General features: G+C 43.0%; 1 protein-coding gene across 1 annotated transcript in view; it reads left to right on the forward strand.

The window, feature by feature from the left end:
• Positions 1–3,061: 3,061 nt before the first annotated feature.
• Positions 3,062–27,664, forward strand: part of SCAF4 (SR-related CTD-associated factor 4) — an 85,016-nt gene continuing 60,413 nt past the window's right edge. The window contains exon 1 of the mRNA XM_015415609.1: positions 3,062–3,167. Coding sequence (XP_015271095.1) covers positions 3,138–3,167 — 30 coding nt within the window. The 5' untranslated portion in view covers positions 3,062–3,137. The remainder of the gene's footprint in view (positions 3,168–27,664) is intronic.

The following is a 27,664-nucleotide window of genomic DNA, read 5'->3' on the forward strand; positions in this document are numbered from 1 at the left end:
GCTCCCGGCCCGCCCCTGGCTTCAGTGCGGGGTTGGGGGGGGGAAGAGCTGCGGGGAGCTGGGGGGGAGAGGCAATGGGGGGAGATGGAGGGGGTGGAGGACAGGGGGGAACCAGCAGGATGGGGGGGTACTTACCTCCTCCTGCTGCTTCCTCCTCTGCCTCCCCCCCCGTGAGTATCGCGGGTCCCCCCTTGTTGTCATCTAAATAGGGAAAAATGACACAGCCCTTGTACCTCGAAAACACAACCACCACAGCCATGCACTTAGAAAAACCCAAGGAACTGTAGCCAGCTTGAAGGGAAGGACAGCATATTGACAGTAAGATTCACCACACTGGCAGCAGAGGTATTTTCTGTGGTCTGGATGGACAGTGAAATAAGCATCCTTCAAGTCCAAGACTAAGAACCACCAGTTTAATTTTAACAATTGTAACAAGGAAACCATTCAGAACTTTCTCACATAAAGAAACTTATTCAGGTTATGGAGGTCCAGGATGGGACGTAACCCACCACCTTTCTTTGGAACTGAGAAATAATGCAAATAGAAATCCTTGCTAACAGCAGAGCTGGGGACTAACTGCATAATGCCCTTCTGCAGAAGCTCCAACACTGCCTCTGCCAGGTGAGGAGTAACTTCCCCCCAACTGGGAAGGGCCTAAAGGCGGCTTGTGGACAAATTCTAACTTGTAGCCCTCTGCAACAATGACCAGGGCCTAGGAATCAGAGCTAATTTTCCACTACTCGCTAACAAAGGCTGTTAGCCAAATTGTCTTATTTCTTTAATAAAGATGGGGAGTTATGAATATTAAATGACAATAGGCTTTAAGGGAGCAATGACCTGTGTATACAAGAGTCTAATTTTATTCAGATCCCCAGAAATAGACCAGGAGACTAGATCTTAAATATGATTTCTTTTACTAGATGATTCACACACACACACACACAATTAAAATAAAGCAATCACACACTCAAGCAATACAGAACTAGGAAATTAGATAGAATTATACAGCGACAGTTGCATGAGCAGGAAGTATCATTGGTGGAGTGTCACTCTACCTGTCCAATGCGATGAGGTGATCCTGCAGCCAAAAATGGGGAAAATACTAGGGAAGGGATCGTGTGATGGCCAGCAGCACATGTGGTAGACTCCAGATAGCGCTACGAATGGAGTCAGCGAGATAGGGTGTGGCTAGGTAGGCAAGAGAAGAGCAAATAATTGGCAAATGCTCTTTTTATATACCCTAAGAGGGGCTTGGGGCGTGAGTTGCCAAGGCATGTAGTCCCCAGGAACATACTAGAAGCTGCCAATTTCTTAATGGTCTAAAAGAATGGAATTAAGTGTTGGGCAATTGACATGTTTACTAATAGTGACAGCTCTAAGAGTGGACAAAGGAAAAGAAAAGGCAGTCATTCCAGGTGCTTGGTTAGCCGACGATCCGGCGATCTGCATTATCGTTAACTTGATGTGTGATGGGTGTGCTTGGCTGCTCAGATAATCTCATCATGGCCAAATGTTATTGTTTAACTTGAGGATGGGTGTGTGCAATAATACTAGGAGAAGGAGGGGGTGGGGAAGGCTGCCTGCATGCTGGAGAAGTCCTTCAGCGGAGTCCTTTGCAGGAACACTCAGGCTTCTGGTGTAAAACATGGCTTCTGCTTGCTGGCTGCTGCTTATTCCTAGCATCAGGGAGGTTGATTCGTCTCCTGCAGGGATGCAGGTGTGAGGAGCACCTTGGGTCAACGTCTGGCTGGCACACTGCTTCTGGGTGAGGCTTCCCTCGGCTGGGCATGTGTCCACAGTCCAGGAGGTTGGCACCATTACTGGGCTACTGTACAGTTCAGTCCCTGGCATATTTATTTTACAGTTCAGCTCACAGCCATAGTCCATAGCTTTATAAATGCTGCGTAAGGCGCTTGCAGGGCAACAAGTCTGTCCTGAAAACACAACTCAGAGGGGGCTGCACTGCCATCTAGTCAGAATAGTGCCTTCTGCCCCGCTCCTTAGGCAAATGTGGCTGGAAGGGCTTCGGACTGGGTCTGGAAGAACGAGGTTTGCCCTGCAACTAGAGTTCCCAAACCCCCGTTTGGCATACTTAGGAAACACTGAAGTACAGGACAGAGTTAGTATGAAGCACCCTTGGCCTTGTTGTAAGAAGGCTGCAACAATGACAGCCTCCTTTGTAAATATAAGAATCAGTGATTAATCTACTGTGTCTCTAACATCAAAGAAAACAATTGGATAACTTAAAAGAGCTGAGAACAGAGAGGGGAAAAATACAGAAGTCCTTACATCAACACTCTTGGGGATGAAGCTAATGGATTAGGTGTACAGCCAATGGAAGCAGAACTGGGTACCATTACCTGGGCAGCAGCCTTTCCCCACATCATTCTTCAGCTAAAGAATCATTTTTAGTAGCTGAATTCTGGTATTTTCAAAGAAAAAAATAAATTCAAAGAAGCTTTGCTGTTCCAAACAACCCCCCCCCCAGAACAAGATCCGTATATCTTTTACAAAGACCTACTAAAACGTATTACACAAAACACCGTGCAAACTTTCTAGTTCTCTACAATCTGAAAAATGGTTTGTCTCCTTTTAGCAAGTCCTGTGAAATGCTATTAATACATTTTATCTTTGGATTCTTTCAGTATTAATTTGAAAGCGATGTGCCCTCTAAGCCCGGGAGAAAGGCGCCTCGAGACTGCAGGCTGACAGACCTGCTTTTGGTGCAACCTGCTATATTCAACGTGAGAAGGACGAAACGAAAGTCAGCATCTCCGAGTCCTTCTGGAAACACGAATCAAGAAACCCCAGGCGAGGAAGGAGGCGGAGGACGGAGAAACAAGCCCTATCACGTTGTACTTCCGCCGCGCTCGCTTCCTCTTCTCCCCCTTGCCTCCTATGGGTGGCGCGAAGCTGGGAGGACTACACTATCCCAGGGTGCTGTTCGCGGCGTGGGCTCCGCCGTCCCGCTGCGGGAGACGGTCTTTCCGGCGACTCTGCAAACGAGGCGCTGCGGGGCGCCGCTAAACGGACATGTTAGCGCCGAGGCCCTGAAGGCGGGACCCAGCCGAAAGCGACGTCCCGCGACCCCCTCCCGGCTGCCTTACGCGCGCTGCCGCAGGCCGCTAAGCAACAACATGGAGGCCGTGAACGCCTTCAACCAGGAGGTGGGAAGGAAGCCCGGGGAAGGAGCGCGGGGCGGGCAGGCCGGGCCGGACTAGGCCCATTTGGTGGTGGTGGCGGCGGCTGAGGACCGGGCGGGGGAGGGGCCCCACCCCACACACAGTCTCTCTCTCTCTCTCTCTCTGGTCTCTCCGTGCGCCGCGGCCTCTCCGCTGGCCCCGGTGTGTAGGCGGCGGCGGCGGCGGCGGCGGCGTTGCCTCTTGGGCCGACCTCAGGCTCTTGTTTCCCTCACGGCGGAATAGCTCGTCACCTTTCCAGCCTGAGCGGCCTAAGAACCGCACGGCCAAGCTAGGTTATTCCTTCCCCCACTCGTTGGGGAGAGCCGGCCTGGCCGCTTCAGATCAGCTTTCAAGCGCAGGGAGAAGGGAATAGAAGTTGGTGTGTGTGTGTGTGTTGACGCGTGCCAACTAGCGGAACAGGCCTTTACATTGTGTGTGTGTGTGTGTATGAGCGAGCGAGCGCGCGCTCTTCGGTGGGAAGGGCCTGGACGGCGGGGGAGGGAGAGAGAGGAGGAAGTAGTTGCTTTTTCTTGCAGAGTTTTGAGGAAGGTACATGAAGATAGGACATCTTGATGGTATTTTATTTCCAGCCCCAGTAGCCGTGTGTGTGTGTATATCAGGTAGACAGCAAAAACTAAATAGCTTTGTGTGTATATATACACACACACACAAAGCTATTTAGTTTTTGCTGTCTACCTGATTTGCATTGTAGAAACTGGACGAGAGTAAAGTAACACTCGATAGAAGTCTTGAAGATACAGTTTTCAAACTCTCAGATCTGGGGAGGTATTACAGGAATCTTGAAAGACTCTTGCCACACCAGTTGCAGTGGGTGGGAAGGGGAGGTGTTTGATCTTTTAAGACTTACCAAGATTTGGCTTTCAACCACTGTCACTATAGGAACTTGTTATATGGAAAATAACTTGGGCTGTAGTCTTGACTGATCGCTGGAAGAACTTCAAGCTGAAGTATAGAATGATTCCTTTTGAAACTTAACATGACTATTATGTTTCTGGTGTAATTTACAATTGGAATATATAAAATGCTCTCTCAAAAGCTGTGCAATGAGCTGCATAAGAGTCTCTGTTTAATATGTGTTGTATCAAAGATGCCTAGAAAAATCTCACTTTGCTGGAAAAAATTTTTTTCTTGCACATGACATATGATTGGAAAGCAGTGCTTGTGCACTGGAATAGTGGTTCATAGTACTCTCCAGTTAAACATCAGTTGTATTGTTTTAAATTTTACTGAAGATAATGTGCTCTTTTTGAGTTAGACAAACTTTGAGGATGGCATTTGGGGAAATCTTTAGTGTTGAAATACTGAACGGTGTTTGCTTTAATTTCAACTGAGGACTTCTCATACATTAGCATGTATGGAATGTGTCCTAGGACTAGTTGTGTGTATTTTGCTGCTGTTGCAGCTTTTGTAAGCATCATTTATTAATCTTTGTTAAGGTAAATAAACATGTTTACATTAAAACAGCCAGATTTGCCTATGGTGATAAGAAATTCGCTTTAAACAATGAAACCTGTCACTTTTGCACTGCTGTTATGTGGGAGCATATGGCTTCCATAGTCCAGCATTAATTAATGAATTAAGTTTACTCATAGGCCACCTTTCTTACATAGAAGTTAGGTAGTTCACACCATTAAAACAATGCAATAAAAATAATATGCAGGAAAAACTGGATTGCAAAATTAGAGCATACACTAGAAAACTATATGATAGAGTAGAATAACAGGTACAGAAAAATGCTCTTTTGAACAACTCTGTTTTACACATTTTACAGAATGATATATGTATGGGAACCATCAGGAAGGTCATACCAGCAGGTAGGAGCCACAACAGAATGCACGGATACAAGCAGCTATTGATCTTACCCTTCAAAAGGCTTTGCTCACATAAACGAATCTGCCACAGTCCTTCAGATGTGCATGTCGTAGACCGTGAAAAGCTTTGTAGGTGATAACCAGTACCCTGAGTACAGTACTGTGATGGCATTTGTATCTTGCCTAGCTTTGTAGTATTAAAAAGGATTTGAGGAGAAAGAAACAGGTATATACATGTATTATAACATTGGATTTTGGTCAAGTAAAGAGAATTGTTTGGGAGACTGATTTGTGTTGTGCTGTCTTGTGGCACTAAAAGGTTTAACGGTAGCCTTGTAAATTAGCAGTTGATTTGCTGCCTATAGCAAATAACAATTGATTTGAAGTATGTCCATTATAAGGTGCAAATGGTGTTCAGCTAAATTGCAGAATAGCTGCTACTTTTGTGTATGCATTGTCTTCTGGCAGAAAGTCTGAAGAGACTGTACTGTCCTCGTCCTGAGCTGGGGAATAGAACTTAGCACTGTGGCCACTCCCTGTTGTGCTCTCCTATCTGTGCTCTTCAGTTTTTCTTTGGCTGAGGGGAAATTAGCAGTACACCATGACTGCCAATGGCTGCACAATTTCAGTGGAAGAGGCCTTGCATGTACTAGAGGGACAGTGACATGAGTGGAGCAGAATGAAGAACCACTTCTGCAATATTGTGAAGACTGTGCATGCAGTCTGCATTACTCAGTGCTGTATTCCATGTTGCAGATAAATGCACATATGTTGCAGATAAATGTTCTTTGTTTAGAGGTAAGAGACAATAAGATACGTATAGTACAAATAGGGAACAGAGAATGGATATACAAGTAGAGCTGGGTGTTGGCAATTTGCCCCTGTGATAATTATGCCTAGGTAAAAATTATAGTTTAGCTTGTTATGTATAAACATGAATGCAAAGTAGATTTTTCAACCTAAGAAATTGTATATTACAGTTTACTTTTATGTACAGGTTAAATGGTGGCATCTAAAAGCATGTTCACAATTCTGAGCCCTACTGCTTTGAATGAAATTTAAATCCATATACTATAATAATGGCAATTTACCAGTTCTTAGAAATGATTAAGTATATATCACATGAGTGTGGTTGGATTAGTGAATCAGCTTCAGTCTTCTAAATATGAGTGAGGGTGGTTAATCCCGTGCTCAGTTTCTACAGGTTTTCTGGAATTGTATTGGTGACCACTGTTGAAATCAGAGTTGGCTTAGATGAGAATAGCCTGGCTCAGTCAGACCAGGATTATGTTAGGTGTTCCTGTATAGGTCTGGATCGATTTTGTTTCCTTTGCATGATATATTCTCACCTTTATTCTTGCTCCTCAGGGACCTCTGTGGCCTGGGACAGGGTGTGGTTGAGCGCTTCCCAACTCTGATTTAGGCTTATTCTTTAAAGGCAGGGACACGATCCTTCACTACCTGTCAGATACATCTCTTAGACTCTTAACTGAAATTCATAAAGATGAGAGATCACAGGGCTGAGCTAGCAAATGAAGAGAGCTTCTGGCTTCCCGGCATATGCCATACCCATAGTTTATAGATAACCCCTCCCTGCTCTGATTGCATCTCCTGACCTAGCCCTCACTGCAAGAGGACTGTCTCTGCAGTTGGGAACTAGTGGGGTGTGCATTCGACATAAACCAAGCCAAAAAAATAGCTGAAAAATACCTTACTGGTATTTCGCAGGCATTATTTAAGCTAAATAGAGATCAGAGAATCTGATTGGCTACTGGTATAGCTGAGCCCCAATAAAGCTGATTTTGGGGGGCTTTTATTCGGGTACATTCAACTATACTGAATGGGCAGTGGGAACTGAGGCTTGTGTGCCGCCTTGGATGGGGCTGGCTCCTCTTAAGGCTCGGTTTAAACCAAACTGCAAGAGGAGCAAGCTCCCATCACCCCAGCTGATCCTCTCTTGCAGCAAGAGAAGATCAGCTGGGGCTGGCTCCTCTTGTGGCTCAGCTTAAACTGAGCTGCAAGAGGAGCTAGCTAAGGGTTGGCTGGGCCAGCTGGAGCTGAGAGATCTGCACTGCCTTGGCTGGGGCTGGCTTCTCTTGCAGTTTGGTTTAAAGCGATCTTCAAGAGGAGCCAGCCCGGGGTGGCAGGAACTGAGAACTCCCTGCCTCACACAGATCCTGGGGCCAGCTTCTCTTGCAGTGTGATTTAAACCATGCTGCAGGAGAAACAAAGCTAGCCCCAGGGTCAGGCTGGCTTCTTTTTTAAAAAATTGGTATTTTTCTTTTCAGGTCCAATAGACCTGGACTGAAAAATACCATTATTTTTTTTTGCGTACCCCTTTGGGAAACTAGCAAGACCCCAAACACTTAAAACAGGCTGTGCATGTTCCATCACATCTTCTTACATCAAAATACAACAATAGCCCCTGGTGCTGATTCTTGCCATCTATAGTCTACCAATGCATTTCTCCTTAATTTGTGGTATGGCTACTGACCATGGTGGGTGAAGGGATCCCCATCTACAGTGGTGCAAAACTCTGGATGCCAGTGCTGGGATGCAGCAGCAGGGCCTATATACCCTGTTTTATCCTTCGGGGAAACTGGTTGGCTGATGTGTGAAATAGTATGCTGGGCTAGATAGACCATTGGTTTGAGCGAGCACGTTGATCTTACGGGAAATGGGAAAGAAAGAGTTCTTCCCATGCCATCTTCCACCCATCTAAAGACTGCAAGAGAAACCCTCCACCTTTGTAGTACTAGCCTTATGAGAAATTTGAATTTGGTTGTAATATTGGGTTAGATCCCGCAGATGCATTCCATTAACACTGACAGTTTTGTCTGGTACAAGGAGCCTTCCTCAAATCCAAGTGGTTCTTCTGCTGGGGAACTCCTCAAAGGATGGTGAAATCGATCCATGGGATCCTGCCTTTCATAATTACCTAATGGGAGTGTGTTCCCCCCCCCCCCCCATTCCCTTCCCCCTCCTCAAGATTGCAGTTTCCAACCTATGATGACTAATTAACTGACAAAGAAATCTGTGACTTGGGGGGCAGGAATTGTTCTAATTGGCTGTTCATTCAATAATTGCCAATACAGTATTGCAGATCATACCAACTAGTGATCCTGTTTCCATGTGTTATCCATGTTAAAGTAGATACCCTGTAGTACTGTTTGGTACTATACATTCTTAATATACAAATAATCATAAGTCAGGATTTTAATGCCTGCTGACCTGGTTGCTTGTGCAGTAATTGACTCTGTAAGAAAGTTCTTTTTTTCTCTCTGTTCCCCTTTAAAGCTACAAATAACGGCTATGTGGAATCATACAGCCCGCTTAAAGACAGCCTAGTCTTTTGTGCAGTTATTTGTAAAGCTTAAATAAAACATGTCCAATCCCTGCTTCAGTTACTTTTGAATTGTGATGGACAATGGCTGATTTCTACAATCCTAATCCTATTATATTTCTTACTGGACGTCCCATAAGAACATAAGAGAAGCCAATGTGGGATCAGGCCAATGGCCCATCCAACACTCTGTCACACAGTGGCCAAAAATACCAGGTGCCATCAGAGGTCCAGCAGTGGGGCCAGGACACTAGAAGCTCCCACTGTTGCCCCCCCCCCAAGCACCAAGAATACAGAGCATCACTTGCCCCAGAGTTCCTATCTATACCTTGTGGCTAATAACTACTGATGGACCTCTGCTCCATATGTTTATCTAAATTCCCCCTTGAAGCCATCCATGCTTGTAGCCGCCACCACCTCCTGAGCAGTGAATTCTGTGTGTTAATCACTCTTTGGGTGAAGAAGTACTTCCTTTTATCTGTTCTAATATGACTGCTCAGCAATTTCATTGAGTGCCTACGAGTTCTTGTATTGTGAGAAAGGGAGAAAAGTACTTCTATCTCTACCTGCTCTATCTCATGCATAATCTTATAAACCTCGATCATGTCACCCCTCAGCCGTTGTTTCTCCAAACTAAAGAGCCCCAAGCGTTTTAATCTTTCTTCATAGGGAAAGTGTTCCAACCCCTTTATCATTCTAGATGCCCTTTTCTGCACTTTTTCCAATGCTATAATATCCTTTTTGAGGTGTGGTGACCAGAACTGTACACAGTACTCCTAATGAGGTCGCACCATCAATTTATACAGGGGCATTATGATACTGGCTGATTTGTTTTCAATTCCCTTCCTAATAATCCTGAGCATAGTATTGGCCTTTTTTATTGCAGTGACACTCTGTCTCGACATTTTCAGTGAGTTATCTACTACGACTCCAAGATCTCTTTCTTGGTCAGTCTCTGCCAGTTCGGACCATGTTACCATGTATTTATAGTTAGGATTTTTGGTCCCAATGTGCATCACTTTGCACTTGGCCACATTGAACCCCATTGATGCCCACTCGCCCATCCTCGACAGATCCCTTTGGAGTGTCTCACAATCCTCACTGGTTTGCACCAACCTGAACAACTTAGTGTCATCTGCAAATTTAGCCACTTTACTGCTTACTTCAAACTCCAAATCATTAATAAACATTGGACCAAGTACTGATCAATGTGCCTACTAATTCTTTCCTCAATAACAGTTTCCACCAATTTACCCGGTATTGACGTCAGACTGACTGGCCTGTAATTTCCTGGATCTCCTCTGGAACCCTTTTTAAAGATGGGAATGACATTAGCTACCTTCCAGTCTTCAGGAATGGAGGCAGATTTTAACGAAAGATCACATATTTTTGTCAGGAGATCCACAAGTTCACATTTGAGTTCTTTCAGAAATCTTGGATGTATGCCATCCGGGCCTGGTGATTTATCTGTTTTTAAGTTGTCTATCAGTTTTAGGACCTCCTCTCTTGTCAACTCAATCTGACTCCGGTCTTTCAGCACCCCGCCCGCAATCAGCGGTTCTGGAGTGGGCAAGCACTTCTCAACTTCCACAGTGAAAACAGAGGCAAAAAATGCATTCAGCTTCTCAGCCATTTCCCTATTATCCTTCAGTACTCCTTTTACCCCCTGGTCATCCAAGGGCCCCACTGCCTCCCTGGCTACCTCCATCCTGTTGGATTGTATTGTATTGACTCACTTTGTGTAATCTGTCCCAGTTACAATTTCCATGACAGTAAGTGTCCTTAAATAAAATGGGATTTACTTCCAAGTTGACCTCGTTTGGATTGCTCCCAGTGTTTCTGAACTATCTAAATTAGTAATTTCTCGATGGGTAGCCGTGTTAGTCTGTCTGTAGTAGTTACCTAATGAAGTGAGCAGTGACAAATTTTGTTAGTCTTTAAGGTGCTACTGGACTCTTACTTTCCCCCCTAGTAATTTCTACATGGTGATTTGGGAGATGAGGGAGTTTCAGAGGGCAGCTTTGTTGGTCTGCAGAAGGGCCAGATTCGAGTCCAGTAGCACATTAGAGACCAGCAACATTTTCAGCTTTCAGGAGTCAAAGCTCCCTTTGTCGGAGTGATCATAAGGCTGCTAATGGTAGTTGTTGAGATGTATGACATTTATGTGAAATGTAAGTTTTGTGGAAAAGTGCTTCCTGGGGGGAAAATTTTTGGTAGTAGAGCTGGCTAGTTTGAACAGTCAATAACTCTTTGGTCAAGTATTTAGAGGTTTCTTTCTTGAAAGTATTAGCAGCATGTATAGAGTTGCAAATTCACATATTTCAAATATTAACTAGAGATTTGTGATAAAAACCTCTTAAGAGGATTCTAATAGCAAATTCAGTACATCACAGGAAAGGCCAGAAGAGATTTAAACACGCAAGTGAAGGTGTATATTTGGAGGACAAGGTAGCGGAGAAAATACTATTGTGGTAGCTGGTCATAGAAGGTCAGAACAAATCAAAAGAAATGCCATATCTGTTGCTGTTATGGTTATTTATGTTTTTGTTAGCACGAGGAGTGTGACTACGGCAAATGCAAGATTTCTCCAGACATTGTCGTTTATGCTGTTCATGGCAGTTTTCCTTTGGCCTGTTGCCACCTGCTTTTTAGCTTCAAGGGTAATATATTACATTATCCTGGGGAAAAGATATTTGAGAACAGGGAGGCCGTAGCTGTATTCACTATATGCAATTCATAGGTGTTAGGGCCTCTGTACATGCTACAAAGTCCTCGTGTTGGTTGGTGATGGCATGAGGTCAATAAAATGGAAGTCACATTGCTTGTGTAGTTGGATATAAATTTTACAGCTGAGCCAATAGCAGTGCCCTGTAGCAGCCTAATGTGAAGCGTTGAAAATGAGAAAACGCTCAGGAGCAAGGCAGCTGCCAGTTCTGCCCACTTGTCCCAGTCACAAGGAGAAAATGGCTTGAGTGAGTCTGTGAGGCGCAAAACTCCCATTGACCATTGATTTGAAGTCCTTGTGTTTTGTGTGTGTGTGTGTCCCCATTTATGAGGAAATGTAAAAAAGGCTCTAAGTAGGGGTGTCAAACATATGGCCTGCAGGTTGGAACCGGCCCGTCCAGGGTTCTTATCTGGCTTGGGAGCAACTAGGGTGAGGGAGGGAAGTCAGGAGGTTGCTGGAGGGGGTGAGTGGGTGCACATGATGAGGTGTGTGTGTGTGCTGAAGCTGTCAAGAAATAGAAACGAAATGGCTAGGGGTGTGGGTCTAAGAGGCTGAGTTAAAATAGTGGGTGAGGAATGGCACTGAAGCAGAGAAAGAGGAGGCATGGTGTTTTTTCCCTTTTGCCTTCTCAGACCACAGCTCAGTGAGGATTGGCAAAGTCACTACATGGGAGGGTGGGGCCAAGTGCTTGACGATGCCACCAGCACACCAACCAACTTTGTGTTTTTTTTAAATGGTGACTGTGAGTGGGGGTTGGTGAGAGAAGGCACACAAAGCACCAGTTTACCAGTGAAGGGACGGGGCCAGTGAGAGGACAGATGAGGAGGAGGAGGGGCCAGCACATGGATTGGGAGACAACTGGGCTGTCTTATGCATGCCACTCTGAGGGGAAAGACGTCCAGGCCTCGGAAGCGAGTGGAGAAGTGGAGGGAAAAGAGGACACTGCTAGTGCCGCTGCATGTCTGAGCAGTCATGGAGCTGGGTGGCGAAGTGTCGAGGCAGGTAGGGGATGGCGACCTCCCTTCTCCCCCTTCTTGTTCTCAGCCCATTAGGGGAAAGAGGTCATGGGAGGACAAAAAGCGACCCCTGGAGGTTTCGGAAACAGGTCTTCCCCTCCTGTCACTTCTGTGGGAAACGCAGGAGGGATAAGAACTGGGGATGGGGGGGGGAATCTGGGAGAACCAGGTTCAGACCTCCCCTACTGAGCTAGGACTCAGTCATCTGGGTCATTCAGGGCAGGTTGTTCAGTCTGACCCACGTTACAGGGTTGTTGTTGGTGGGATCGGATGATGGAGGGTGGAGTCCGGTGTGCCTCCTTGAGATCCTTAGAAATAGGATGGGAGAAGAGAGAAACTAAGACCGAGAGATGGATTGGAGTCGTGCTGAGGTCCTGAGACTGGGTGCGGGGGGGGGGGCTGCTGAAAAACTGCTTATTTACTTGCAAGGAAGATGACTCATCTCCTTAAAGTGCTACACACAGAGACAGACACACACACAGAGTAACTAGTTTGTATGGAACTGTAAGATATCCCCCCCTCCCCAGTTTATAGTATCCTTGGAAAAAACCTTGTCTTGCATATGATTAAATACACTTATTGGGGCTTTTGTGAATTCCCCAGTAAATCAGTTGATTTCACTACTAGGTATCAATTGCTTTTGTTTGCCTTTTGAGTAAAAATAATATTGTTAATTGGGTTTGCCTGTGTCCTTTATAAACTTTATATCTCTGGTACCTGGCATTACATTTTATGGCACATGTGGCCTGACAAAGTGACATGTCAGATCTGGCTGGCATAACGTGAGTTTGACACCTCTGCTCAAAGCAGTGCATGTAAGGTGATGCATGAGGCACGAAATCAGTTGAAGCCGGATTTGGTAGTTTTACCATATGTTGTTTTTGAAATTACAGTGATTATCAAGTAGCTACAAGAGATCTGTGAGTCTTGCTGAGTGTCAGCGAGATACGAGAAAAATCACTGGCTGTACAGGGATTATCCAGTCAAGCCAGTCCAGGGATGGGAGGGAATCCTGTACTTTTACAGTACATTAAACAACAAACCCAGAGGTAGGCTATACCCTCTCAGGTTTTCAGAAAAATATGCCACCAGAACCTCTTTTCACTAGTCCCTGCCTTTCCTAAGGGAGAGATTCCAAACCCTTAGCATCTGGGATTTAACACAATAGCAACTCACTTCCAGAGATGCACACTTAATCTTACAAAAGTAGCTTATATGGTGAGCAGAAGGCACAAGATTTAGACTTGGAACTCAGGTACAACGTCAGAGACCATTTAGACATAAGAATAATTTTTATTCAGTACAGAGCATAACAGAGATTACCAAAATAACAAGCCTAAGGCGATTTGCCTTAACTACACAGTAAAAGATACATATTTACCAAGTTCAGGAACTTCCAAACAGTCCAAGAGATTACCAAAATAACAAGCCTAAGGCGATTTGCCTTAACTACACAGTAAAAGATACATATTTACCAAGTTCAGGAACTTCCAAACAGTCCAAGGGATTTTGAAGGAAAATTCCATCTTTGCTCAACCATGTCCAATTCACAAAGCAGTTCTTTGTCTCTCAAGAGACAACATTTCCAGGTGCAGTAAACCAAGCAGAAAGAGCAGGAGCATTGGGATCAAACAGTTATACCCCCATCTAGTCATGATTAGCCATGGCTATGCAGCCAATCATGAGTGGACAGGGGATGTGCCCAATTGTTGGTTGTCATAGCTGCATGTGGGGATAGGCCAGAAATTTGGGGACTCCTCCTGCAGTCAGGTGACCCAGCTTCTAGCTTCTCCATCGTCTACGTGACTTGTTGAATGTGAGGCAGAGCCAGGAGCCATCAGGTCTGCCTCTTCCACTTAGAGGTGTGAAAGAATGTGTGGTTATATGGCATGGTTATAAAGTTTGTCTGGCCAAATGGTCAGGCCATTTGGCTTGAGAGAGGAAATGACACAGCATGTTATCAGAAAGACATCACAGGAGAAGGCATGGATTATAGAAAGCAGAAATCAAAATTTCTATACACTGGCTTTTGTAATTTCAGTGGAAAGACACTGTGACCCTTTTCACATTACTGTTATAAACTGGATGTTATTCATGGTTGGCCTGATTTCAAGTAAAGCAGTATAGGGATGGGGTTTTCATACAACAAATTTCCTTCTGTTAATGAGCCATCTCTGAGGCTCCATGGTAATTTCAAACAGTGCTACTTTTCCCCACAACCTTTTTCACTGTGTGATCTTAGAATCATAGAATCACTGAAAGGGCTGTACAGGCCATATAGTCCAACCCCCTGCTCAATGCAGGATCAGCCTAGAGCATCCCTGACAAGTGTTTGTCCAGCTGCTGCTTAAAGACTGCCAGTGAGGAAGAGCTCACGACCTCCCTAGCCAGCTGACTCCACTATTTTCCTACTATCCAGCCGGTACCTTGCCACCCTTAATTTAAACCAATTATTGCAAGTCCTATCCTCTGCTGCCAACAGGAACAGTTCCCTGCCCTCCTCTAAGTGACAGCCCTTCAAATACTTAAAAAGAGCAATCATGTCCCCCCTCAACCTCCTCTTCTCCAGATTGAACATTCCCAAGTCCCTCAGCCTTTTCTTGTAGGGCTTGGTCTCCAGGCCCCCAATCATCCTTGTTGCTCTCCTGTGTACCTGCTCCATTCTGTCTGGAATGAGAAGAAGAAGAAGAAGAGATTGGATTTATACCCCGCCCTTCACTACCCGAAGGTGTCTCAGAGCAGTTTACAATCTCCTTTTCCTCCCCCTCCACACAACAGACACCCTGTGAGGTGGGTGGGGCTGACAGAAACTGCTGTTTTTCAAGAACAGCTCTTATCAGAACTACGGCTTGCCCAAGGTCATCCAGCCAGGTGCAAGTGGAGGAGTGGGGAATCAAACCCGGTTCTCCCAGATTAGAGTCCATGCACTTAACCACTAAACCAAACTGAGGCCTCCAGAACGGCACATAGTACTCCAGCTGCAGTCTGACCAATGCAGTGTATTTTTATTTTTATTTATACATTCGGCTTATATACTGCCCTGACCCCGAAGGGTCTCTGGGCGGTTTACATACAAAGTCTAAGTCTACTTTCCCTATCTACGGGTATAGGGGCAAGGGCTGCCTACTGGCACCCAGGTGGTGGGGCTTGCTGTTCTCCGGCTCGGCTCCTACTTCTTCCGGCAGTCTTCGGGGTCGGTGCTTTCGTCCTGGCGTCCAGGGATAGGTCTTCCATTTTTTGGTGGCTTTCTTCGGCGGGTCCTGAGTGTATTATCACATCTTGTGATTTGAATGTTATGCCTCTGTTGATATACCCAAAGATTCCATTAGCCTTTTTGTTGCCCTATCACACTGGCTGCTCATATTTAACTTTTGACCCACCTGTACCCTAAGATCTTGTTCACACACACTGCTTCTCAGACGTGTATCCCCCATCCAGTATGCATGTTCCTCATTTTTGCTACCCAGATGTAGAACTCGACACTTATCCTTGTTAAATTGCATCTTGTTCACATCTGCCCACTTTTCCAGTGTGTTCAGATCTTGTTAAATTCTTTATCTTCTGGTGTGTTTGCTGCTCCTCCCAACTTTGGTGTCATTTGCAAATTTAATGAGTAGCTCTTCCACACCCTCCTCCAGATCATTTATAAAAATATTGAAAAGTTCCGGGCCCAGAACCGAGCCCTGTGGCACCCCACTGGATACCTCCCTCCATTCAGATAAAATGTCATTGACAACTGATCTCTGAGTGTGGTTCTCCAACGTTCCCTATCCACCTAATTATCCTAGAGTCCAGTCCACAGTCCTTTAGTTTACCCATCAGAACATCATGGGGAACTCTGTCAAAAGTTTTACTGAAATCCCGGTATCGTCACTCGATCAAAGAAGGAAATGAGGTTGATCTGGCAGGACCTGTTGTGGACAAATCTGTGCTGACTTCACTGGATCACCAAGTTGTCCTTTAGATGCTCACAGACTAATCCCTTTAAAATCTGCTCCGGTATCTTCCCTGAGACAGAGGTCAGACTGACTGGCCGTTAGTTTCCTGGGTTATCCTTCCTCCCTTTTTTGAAAATTGGGATAACATCTGCCCTCCTCCAGTCTTGGGGCACGTCTTTCATCCTCCAAAATGTATGGATGATGGACAAAGCTTCTTCAAGCTCTCCTCAGACTTAAAACAAATGTTCTAAGATGACCATTATAGTGCCAAACCACTATAGCACTGAAGTGTTGTAGTGGTTTAGTGCTATACCGCTCAGCTTTAAAAAGTCTGAGGAAGATTGCTTGGTGAAATAGGTCAGGAAAAACCGCAGCATTGTAGGAAGTGCTATAGACATTTTTAAACAGCACACCACAGGGATTTAGAAGCACAATGAAGGGACTGAAAATGAAAAAAGTAGTTTAGCCACGCTTTGCTAACCTGACACAAGCAGATTTGTATGAACAGGTAAATAAATTCTGCTAGCAGCCAGTTACTAAAACAGGTTTGTCTGAAATGACAAAAAATCCATTAGCAACCAATTACTAAAATGGCAATTTGAAAAGGATCTATTTGTCTTTTTCACAGAAACCTTGAAACATCCTTTCCCCCCTTCTCCCACCTCTTTTTAAATCTGTTACATCCAACCTGATGAAGAGTTCTGGTCAACTTTTTTGTGTCATTTTGGTTTGTCCTAGTATAGATGGTATTGCATTGATTATTGTTAGAAGTGGAAGCTTTCTTAATGCAGTTGTCAACTCTATTTTGCCTAGAGCCTTCTGGGGAAGACAGGTGATATGGTGGCCTTCTTCGCTCTAGTCAAAATCTGTCATGACCCAGGCCTTGAAAAATGTTCTTTGGCTCTATGTGTCACATGATTCTTTTGACCTCCAGATTTTTGAATTTTAATGACCAGTTTTTTTAAAATGATTGCTACCACAAAACTGAATCCTTCCTGACTCCTTCACAATTTATTGTAATTTTTTTTAAGCTGTGGCAAAAGTGATGTAGTATATAAATAAGTGTAGGGGTAACCCTGGTTGTCATCATGACAACAGTGTTAACTTTTAACCCTTGCTTAGCTTCTTTAAAAGCTCCATTTAATTGAATATTGAGTCAGTATAGAAAGTAACTCGTAAAGGAATGAATTCATCCACCACTATTGAATGGTGTAAAATTAAATTTATATACAAGAAATGACAAGATCTTAATGTACTTTTTAATGTCGTACAACAGATATTTTGATGTGAAATAATAAATGAGCTTTGTGTTGGATCATCCCAGCTGTCTTGCTTGGCCTCTGCCTTCCTTATTCCAGCCCCTTTTCGTAGAATCATAGAATGTTAGAGTTGGAAGGGACCTTGCAAGTCATCTAGTCCAACCCCCTGCACTCTGCAGGAGTATAGCCGAAAGATAGCCCTACAGCATACCCAAAAAATGGTCGTCCAGCCTCCACTTGAAAACGTCCAACGAAGGAGCATTCACCACCTCCCGAGGCAGTCTGTTCCACTGTTCAACCACTCTTACAGTTAGGAAGTTTCTGCTGATATTTAGCTGATATCAACTCCCTTGTAAAAAAAATGGATTTATTGAAATAAGAACAAAATACGTTTCTGGAAAAAGTAACTTGTAAAATATAACTAGCAAGCTTGGTGTCATACACAGTCTCTTAGACACTAAAATTCCACTCTAACAGGTGTCTGTCTCTCTGTCTGTCTCTCTGTCTCTGTCTCTCTCTCTCTCTCTGTCTCTCAAAAATAAACAGTTGTCTAACCACGCAGTTTAGACACAACTTGTTTTTTTCCCTATAGACTCTTTCACAAAACTTTTAGAGTTCCACAGACTCTCTTTAAAACTTTTTCACCCTTCACTCTCCAAAGACACATACACCGAACACTGTCATAAAACACACACCAATTCCTGTCAGAATATCTCCTTCCACACTCTCAGCCAATCACAACACACACATCTCCCCCTATGTACTGCAGTCAAACAACATTTAAAGACACACATACACCTAAACAAGGAATCATTAACAACAGCTTCCTCCCTTTTCCACTAGTGAACAAACTGCTTGGACCCAAACCTCTGCATTTCCTTTGAGAATTGCTGGCATGCTACAAAGAAATCATTGCTAAAATATTAGGCTCCACAATGACAATTTTAGGTGCCATGGTGACTTGGTGCCTGATATTTCTTAAGACCTAATTTAATGTGTGAACTGTGTACTCCTGTCCTGCAGGTGAAAATAATAGAACTGCTACCCCTTGTATCACTCAGGAATATATGCTGACCTCAGATTTACTGGGAAAGTTTTTGAGGTGTAAATCAGTACTCATCTGCACAATATTTTCTATGTAAATTGCATCAAAGTATAGATTTCTTGCATCAATACCGTTGCTTTCTTTTAAAAAAATTAAATCTCAAATTTATTCCTCCCATTGCTTCTGAAAATGTAATCATTGTTTCTGAATTGGTCTTGAAGCTTGATGAGCTTTAAGCTTGAGTTGTTGAATAAATATAGTAAATAGGAAGACAATACGAAATCAGCTTTCTGGTCTTCTGAAAGCTGACTTGTTACTGTTTGGTAATCTCTTTTTTTAATGTTTGATTTGTAAACACATAGCTATACCATATTACTTTTTTTTTTTTATAATTGCTTCAAATTATCCCCAATGCCTTTATTGCTGAGATCAGTAGTTGAAAGTTGAATGCTTTATTTACTTTTTCTTCTTTATATTAGGCCTGTGTTAATGTGAAAACTTTTTATAGTTTTCCTTTTTTTAGCCTCCTTCAATATGGGAAGACAAGATGGTATTTCAATATGTTAAATAAATAGCATGTGTTTGTGGTATCTGAATTGTTCAGTTCTACATTTATGAAGTGGAGCTATCCTTATGGGAATTGTGAACATAAAAACCTTGTAAACACATGCATTTGAAGTATTCCTTTACTACTGCTGTAAAATTGCTAGCAGTGATCGATCCTGTGACATTGCAAGGTAAGTTCATAGTCCCTTGCATCCTTGTACTTGTAATATTTGGGGTTTTCACTCACTAAGCTTAATGTTTAGAGCTCTACAGTTTCAAACACAAAAATGAGAGGGAGCAGAAGATTTGATTACTGGCATGGTGGTCCTTTGCACTAAGAGACTTTTAGGCCCCTCAAACACAATTATTACTTTGGTACTGCCGATATCAAAATAATTTCAAATCTGATCAGACCTTGGTTTTGGAATGAGTTAATGAAAAAATGTGAGTGCGCTCCTTATCCTTGGTTCTTCTTCAGTCTTCTGTGCAGGCACACATTGGGACTGCGCTTATGGAGACCAGCCACTGGAGGCTCTCTTTACAGCAATTCTAGTAAATTCTAACACTCAGATGGGAGTGCGCAGAGCTTCATGGAGGCTGTTTTCCCGCCTAATGGTCATGTGCTCCGCAGGGAGGATCTCCCACTTCCCTTAATCCTTTCTTCGCTGCCAGGTTATGAGGACATTTCTCTCCAGCTATGAAACTTGTGAGTCCCTCTCAAAAAGAATTTTCTTCTGAGTGATTCCTTTAATCAGTCATGTCACAGAATGCTTTATTTAAGAAATGTGAGCCCCACAGAGAATAATTAAAAGATGAAAAGCAGCCAGCAAATACCACTAGTAAGTACATAAGTAGAACAATAAGTGGTAGCAGTCAAACTAATTGCCAGGCACCCTCCAAAATAATGTTTAACGTGCTATGAGAAAGTAAAAAATTAAGGCAAGCCTCCTGGGATAATACAAGATATCTAGTTCTTTGTCTCCGGGTTGATGAAGAGCCCCTTCTAGGGGCAAAGAAAATGTGCCATATTGACCATAAAGAAGTAGTCCTAGCTGTATTGAGTTGTATCTATCACTCCACTCAGATATAGATGGTGCATTCCACTGGTGTAAGGCACATCTTGCTGATGCAAAAGGCTCTTCTGCAGGCTCAAGTCACCTGCTGCCAGTGAGCTATGCCTTCCAGAAACTTTCTGGAAATTTTGAAGCTGTGGGAGGAAACTTTTTGATAGGGGAGAAAAAACTCTCTATGCAATATTTTTCTTTCAAACCAAAACTTATTTTACTGCGTTAACATAAATGAATTATTTTTAGCTTAGCATAAAAATATATTGGCATAAGTACGGAGTTTTGAAGGGATAATGCTTTAGTTCTCTACAAGCAAACATATAAATATATCCAGTACCTGAAAGTAAACTTCTGCAACCTCACTATCTTAAACACATGCCTCAGTTTTTGCCATTTGTTAGAGGGGAAAATTAAAATTAGAAAACAAATTTTGTAGTAAACAAAGCATATGTGGACAGGTTATGAGAATAGTAACCATAGGACTACCACCATATTTGGTTACCAGGTTAAATTTTATAACTTTGAAATTGAACTCTTTGATGCTAAATTATCAAACACATTAAAACATAGTTACAATTTTTTTGCATGTAAAATATCTAGAAAATATGTTGTGGATCAGTACAGTATGTATTGGAATTATTATCTGATGCTGTAGATTCCTACAAAATTTTTATGATGCTCATTTGAGTAACACATGTAGCTGCTTTATACTGAATGGCATAGAAACCCTGCGGCACTCCACTCAAGACTTCCCTCCACGTAGACACAGAGCCATTTATGAGCACTCATTGGATATGATTTTTCAACCAACCATGAATCCATCCAACGGTTGCACCATCCAGCCCACATTTAACCAGCTTATCCTCAAGGATATCATGAGAAACTTTAAGAACATAAGAGACGCCAATGTTGGATCAGGCCAAAGGCCCATCCAGTCCAACACTCTGTCCCACAGTAGCCAAAAATACCAGGTGCCATCAGGATGTCCACCAGTGGGGCCAGGACATTAGAAGCCCTCCCACTGTTGACCCCCCCCCCCCCAAGCACCAAGGGGACAGAGCATCACCTCTGTTCATACTTAAATCTAGATACACTATGTCCACAGCATTGCCAGAGTCAACCATTTTGGTAACTCTGTTAAAAAAGGAGATAAGGTTGGTCTGGCATGACTTATTCTTGATAAACCCATGCTGGCTACTACCAATTAACATTCCATTCAAGGTGCTCAGAGACAGAGCGTTTAATAATCTGCTCTAGAATTTTCCCAGGTATTTATGTCAAACTGACAGGCCTGTAATTTCCCGGGTCCGTCTTTTTTCCCTTCTTGAAGATTGGGACAACATTCACTCTTCTCCAGTCTTCCAGCACAACACCCAGGAAATCTCAAAGATTAGAGCCAGAGGCTCTGAAATAACATCTGCAATTTCTTTTAGCACCCTGGGATGCAAGCCATCCGGCCCTAGAGATTTGAATGTATTTAAGGCAGCTAGATGCTCTCTAACCATCTTCTTACTCTGGACTGGCAGTTCCTCCTTCCTTCATATGTCCTGCATTCTTCAGTTTGTATACAGCTCACATTACAGTGAAAGACCAACACAAAGTAAGAGTTAAGTAATTCCGCTTTGTCTTCATCCCTTGTTAAGGCTTGACTGTCTTCCTCTAGCAATGAGTTTACCCCATCCCCATACTATGTTGCTCCGAACATAGGCATAGAAACCTTGTTATTTTGAGCATCCCTTGCAAGCCTCAACTCCATCAATAGAGATAAGTGCAGATTCCTAGCATCCCTAGCATCTTTTTAGCATCCCTCGCAAGACCGACGCAAATTGAGAGTTAAGCAATTCCGCTTTGTCTTCATCCCTTGTTAAGGTTTGACCGTCTTCCTCTAGCAATGAGTTTACCCTAACCCCATACTATGTTGCTCTTAACATAGGCATAGAAACCTTTCTTGTTATTTTTAGCATCCCTCGCAAGCCTCAGCTCCATCAATAGAGATAAGTACAGATTCCTACACTTAGGTATAAAAAATCAAAGGCACAGATATAGAATGGGAGGGACTTGGCTTGACAGCAACACATGTGAAAGGGATCTAGGTGTTCTGGTTGATCACAAGCTAAACATGAGCCTACAGTGCGATGTGACTGCAAAGAAAGCTAATGCAGTCTTAGGATGCATTAACAGAAGCATTGTGTCCAGATCACGGGAGGTAGTAGTTCTGCTCTATTCTGCTATTGTCAGGCCTCACCTAGAGTACTGTGTCCAGTTTTGGGCACCACATTTTAGGAAGGGATGTTGACAATCGGAAGACTAGATCTAATGGGTGGAAATTACAAGGGAGTCGATATCAGCGAAATATCAGGAGAAACTTCCTAACTGTAAGAGTGGTTGAACAGTGGAACAGACTGCCTCGGGAGGTAGTGGATGCTCCTTCGTTGGACGTTTTCAAGTGGAGGCTGGATGACCATTTTGGGGGTATGTTGTAGGGCTATCTTTCGGCTATACCCCTGCAGAGTGCAGGGGGTTGGACTAAATGACCTGTAAAGTCCCTTCCAACTCTATGATTCTGTGAATCAGACCCTTGGTCCATTAAGGTCTACTCAGTCTGGCAGCAGCTCCAGAATTTTGGGTAGGGGTCTTTCACATCACCTACCACCTAATCCCTTTAACAAGAGATGCTGGAAATTGAATCTAGGCCCTTCTGCATACCAGGCAGGCCCTCTACCACTGAGCCATTGCCCCTTCCCTGTTGTTTTAAAAAGCATTTTGCTCATTCAAAAAGAGAAAGTTTAATAGGAGTTTTTTTAGTGCTCTCCCAAATTTCTTGGTTTTTCCACTGGAAGCCGGGGGGAGGGTTTTCCCTCACTGAGACTTCTCACCTGTACTCCCCTAACTGAATGATATGATATAGTCTCCCTGTCCACAGATTGACCTTAAAGAAACTTATTTAGTTTAATTTGGTAGATTATTTATGGACAGCTGAATTTCCTCACGTCTCAAATTTCAGGTACTGATTTAAAATTTAAGGAAAGTATACAAACAATTTGGCTATTTAGTTGAATTGGAGTAAATTCACTGAGTTCAGTAGTATGTTTGCACTGTCTTTGAACCCATTCCTTCAGAAAGGTTTTTTTGTTGATGCTTCCATATGTACCTACTTTTCTTACAATCCACCCAATTTGATAAATATTGCAGTATCTGTATCTTAGTTCATTGTTTCACAATGTATGTCTAATTTTCATAAAAGTTTAGGTGAATAATCTCAGTATTTTAGAATTTCCTTAATTCTGTCTACATTGTATAATTTTATTAGTTCTTAAAATTACTAGCTGTACCTAATTTACATGCAGTGGAATTGCAATCTTTTCATTCTTTCATGTGTTTTGCATCCTTTCTAGTTACTTACCCAGCCATCATAGCATAGCATAGATCAGGAGTGTCAAACTCATTTGTTACAAGGGCTGGATCTGACATAAATGGGACTTTGTAGGGCCAGGCCATGCGTATCATAAAACGTAATGCCAGGTAGCAGAGATATAAACTTTATAAAAGATACTAAAGATAATATTTTTTACTTATAATACAAATATGCTTAAAAGTCTTGCAATATTTTGTTTATTTAACAGTCTTTGGTAACTGACCCCCCCCAACCCCCCCCCCTTCAAAGATGCCTGCCTAAAATGGAAAGGCTGGGGAATAGTGGAGTTTGGCAATGCAATTTTTAAAATAAAACATCAAGAAAAAGCACAAGGATCACAGCAGAAACTAAAATATAAACTAAAAATATAAAATGCTCTGAGCCTAAGAACATAAAATGGCTGGGCATTTCAAGCTTCTCCCAGTGCGATTGAGAGTGCGCCCCCCCCCCCCCCTACTCAGAGTGGCAGTGGCTCTCCAGTGTAACTTCTATTGATTAAAGCTTAATTACGCTTAAGTCAAATAATATTGTAATCCAGGAAAAGTTGATCTCTTGGGCTTCTTCTTCACTTTTGGAGTTTTGGGCACTCCTTTCTCAGACTCTGACGTTGAACTGCTGGAATCACTTAAAGAATTATCCGATTTTTCCTCAATGGGTTCCTCTCCTTCTTCCAGATTAGGGTCCTCGTCTTTATCTGTGCCCAGTTGTTTTTTCAAAAAGTTTTTGGCCTTTTGGACAGAGTCAATTTTAATTTTCTTGTTGTTGTATTTGAACACGATTCCTTCTGGGAAGTTCCATCTGTAGGTTATTGCTTTGTCTTGTAGGAAAAGAATTAAGTCCTTATACTGTTGTCTTCATTTCCGGATCTCAAATGGAATGTCTTTCAGAATTTTAATTTCTTCTTAGTTGATTTTAAGTGGTTTCCCCGCAGTAACTTTTAAAACATTGTCTCTCGTTGTTCTCTTTGAGAATTTAATGTAAATTTCGCCAGGCAGGTTTTTATATAAGTACGGTATGCCAAGTCCATGTCACTTTGTAGATCCTCCTGTTTAAGTTCTGAAATTGAAGCTATTGCTCCACTTATTGTTGTTTTTATGTCTTCTCCCTTCTGTTCAGGAACTCCTTGGAAGCGTAGAACATGCATAGATTTATCAAGCTGAAGTAGTTGATTTTTATCCGTATTTCTTTCCTTCTTAACTTCATTTAGTTGTTGCTTAATATCAGTAGTCCTTGTTTCGACTTTCTCGATCCTTTTATCTGTTTTATTGGCTCTTTTTTCCATTTGGGTAAGTTGCTTTTGGACGGAATTCCAGAATGAATAGAGGGGGTAGCAGTATGACAATAATAATTACAATAGAATTACTGCAAACCGTGCATACATTATAGAATCCAATATACAATACATCAAAATGTAATCAATCCATTGTTTTAACAATGGTTTGGACGGAATCCAGCTTGGTATTAATTGTAGACATCTGGTCCAGCAGAGGGCGAAGTGCTGTGGCAAGCATATTGGGAAAGTCTGCAGCCGCTTCCTGTGGCTGACTGGGAGTCGTTGGTGTAGTACTTCCTGGTGGAAGTTTCTTTTCCGCCGCCATTCTCCTCACCCTCCCAGCCATTTGTTTACAGTGAAGAAAAGCTTTCGTTTTAAATTAAAGCTTCTCTGAATCCCATGTTCTTGGGCTTAAAATATAACTTTCAAGCTTAAATGAAGTCTCGAGCAGTACGTTTCGTACCGCTTAGAGACCGCTCCATTTTGAGGGGGGTTGGATCTCCAACCCTTCCCCATGCGCCGCTCTTTTTCCAGTCAATCTAGCAAGCTGAGACTTCTTCACTTATACAGAGGTTTGATTAACTCACTGTTTAGACGAGTTCGATTATTGCCGGGGTTATTTTCACTTATTTTCTTGTCTGCTCATCCAGAGGTCGGGTCTCATCGCCATACTGGCTCCTTGGCGTCAGGACCTCTTGGGGACAGGCAAGCCTCAATCCCTCGGCCGTCGCCTTGGGAGAGGCTTATCCCGGCTTCCCAGGCCTAGAATCTCCTACAGAGACGCTGTGGGGGTCTGGAACCAGCCAAGACCGCTCCTGATCACCTCGGCTTGGCGTGTCGCCATCGGAGGGTCGATGGGTGCAAGCCGCCGTAAACCGGAAGTCCAGGACTATTTTAGACCACCAAAAGTATGCCTTCCAAAAGGATTGCGGCATATACTCTCTGTGTACTATATTACACATATTAATGCTTTTCTTCAACTCTTGTATGATTTTTAATGGAATTGTCTTTATCTTCAGTTCTATTTTTACTTCTCGGTTGCTGTTCTGACCTTTCATTTTTTATTTTTTTTACAGTATACATACATATATGATATTAATTTAGAAATTTATGGGACCTAAAGCATCTTCAATTCGTTACCTTTTATTCTGTTTAATCCTCACAACAACACTATGAGTAGGGTAAGCTGAGAGAGTGTGACTGGGCTAGGGTAACTCAGTTCAATTCCAAGGCAGAGTAAGAATTTGAACTTGCATCTCCTAGGTATGCTAACCACTACAACATACTGAGATTGGTACAAATAAAATTCCCAAATGGGAAGAAATTCTCAACATTTATATGCTGATATTTTTACAAGGGTCAGTACAATGGCTAGTTTAGGTTCCTATAAAAATAATTTATTACAAAATGGAGGGGGACTGATATATTTTTCAAACAAGGGCTGTCACATTTTGGGGGTCTGTAGTTTTCATAGACTATAGTCTATTGTGCCAGGTATAACTTTTCATGGTAATGGGAAGGAGTCATAAATGAGAGTAAATCACATGGTCCCAAATTCTGTCCCTGGCACACCAACTGTATAGTATGTTTGTTTCCTGGTATTTTCTTCAGGGAAACATACAGTAAATGCATCTCATATGAATGTAACAAAGGCCCTGCTGGATTACATTAAAGGTTCTGCATCTTATTAGTGGCAGCTGAAAAACCCATGAGGTAGAAGAAGAAGAGATTGGATTTATACTCCGCCCTTCACTTGGAGTCTCAGAGTGGCTTACAAACTCCTTTCCCTTCCCCTCCCCACAGCAGACACCCTGTGAGGTAGGTGGGGCTGAGAGAGCTCTGTCAGAAACTGCTCTTTTCAAGAACACCTCTGACAGAACTATGGCTTGCCCAAGGTCATCCAGCAGCTGGAAGTGGAGGTTCCAGAGGAGATCCGGGAAATTACAGGCCAGTCAGTCTGACGTCGATACTGGGTAAATTGGTGGAAACCAGTATTAACAAAAGAATTAGTAGTCACATAGATGAACAAAACCTATTGAGGCAGACTCATCATGGGTTCTGTAAGGGAAGATCTTGTCTCACTAACCTGTTAATGTTCTTTGAGGGGGTGAATAAACATGTGGACAAGGGGGATCCAATAAATATTGTTTACTTTGACTTCTAGAAAGCTTTTGATAAAGTTCCTCATCAAAGGCTCCTAAGTAAGCTCAAAAATCATGGGATAAAAGGACAAGTCCTTTTATGGATCAAAAACTGGCTAATTAATAGAAAACAGAGAATGAGTATAAATGGGCAGTTCTCCCAGTGGAGGGGGGTAAGCAGTGGGGTACCACAGGGATCAGTACTTGGTCCACTGCTTTTTAACTTGTTCATTAATGATTTGGAGTTGGGAGTAAGCAGTGAAGTGGCTAAATCTGCGGATGATACGAAGTTGTTCAGGGTGGTGAAAACCAGTGAGGATTGTGAGGCACTCCAAAGGGATCTGTCAAAGATGGGCGAGTGGGCGTCAACATGGCAAATGGGGTTCAATGTGGCCAAGTGCAAGGTGATGCACATTGGAGCCAAAAATCCTAAATATAAATACACGTTGATGGGGTCTGAACTGGCAGAGACAGATCAAGAGAGAGATCTTGGAGTTGTAGTAGATAACTCACTGAAAATGTCGAGACAGTGTGTGACTGCAATAAAGAAGGCCAATGCTATGCTGGGGATTATTAGGAAGGGTATTGAAAACAGATCAGCCAATATAATAATGCCCCTATATAAATCAATGGTGAGACCTCATTTGGAATACTGTGTGCAGTTCTGGTCACCACACCTTAGAAAGGATATTATAGCTTTGGAAAAACTGCAGAAAAGGGCAACTCGAATGATAAAAGGGTTGGAACACTTTCCCTATGAGGAAAGGTTAAAGCGCTTAGGGCTCCTTAGCTTGGAGAAATGATGACTGAGGGGTGACATGATTGAGGTTTATAAGATTATGCATGGGAAAGAGCAGGTAGAGAAAGAGGTACTTTTCTCCC

The sequence above is a fragment of the Gekko japonicus genome, unplaced genomic scaffold (genome assembly GCF_001447785.1).
Source record: "Gekko japonicus isolate JY-2015 unplaced genomic scaffold, Gekko_japonicus_V1.1 scaffold2682, whole genome shotgun sequence".
NCBI classification, from domain to species: domain Eukaryota; kingdom Metazoa; phylum Chordata; class Lepidosauria; order Squamata; family Gekkonidae; genus Gekko; species Gekko japonicus.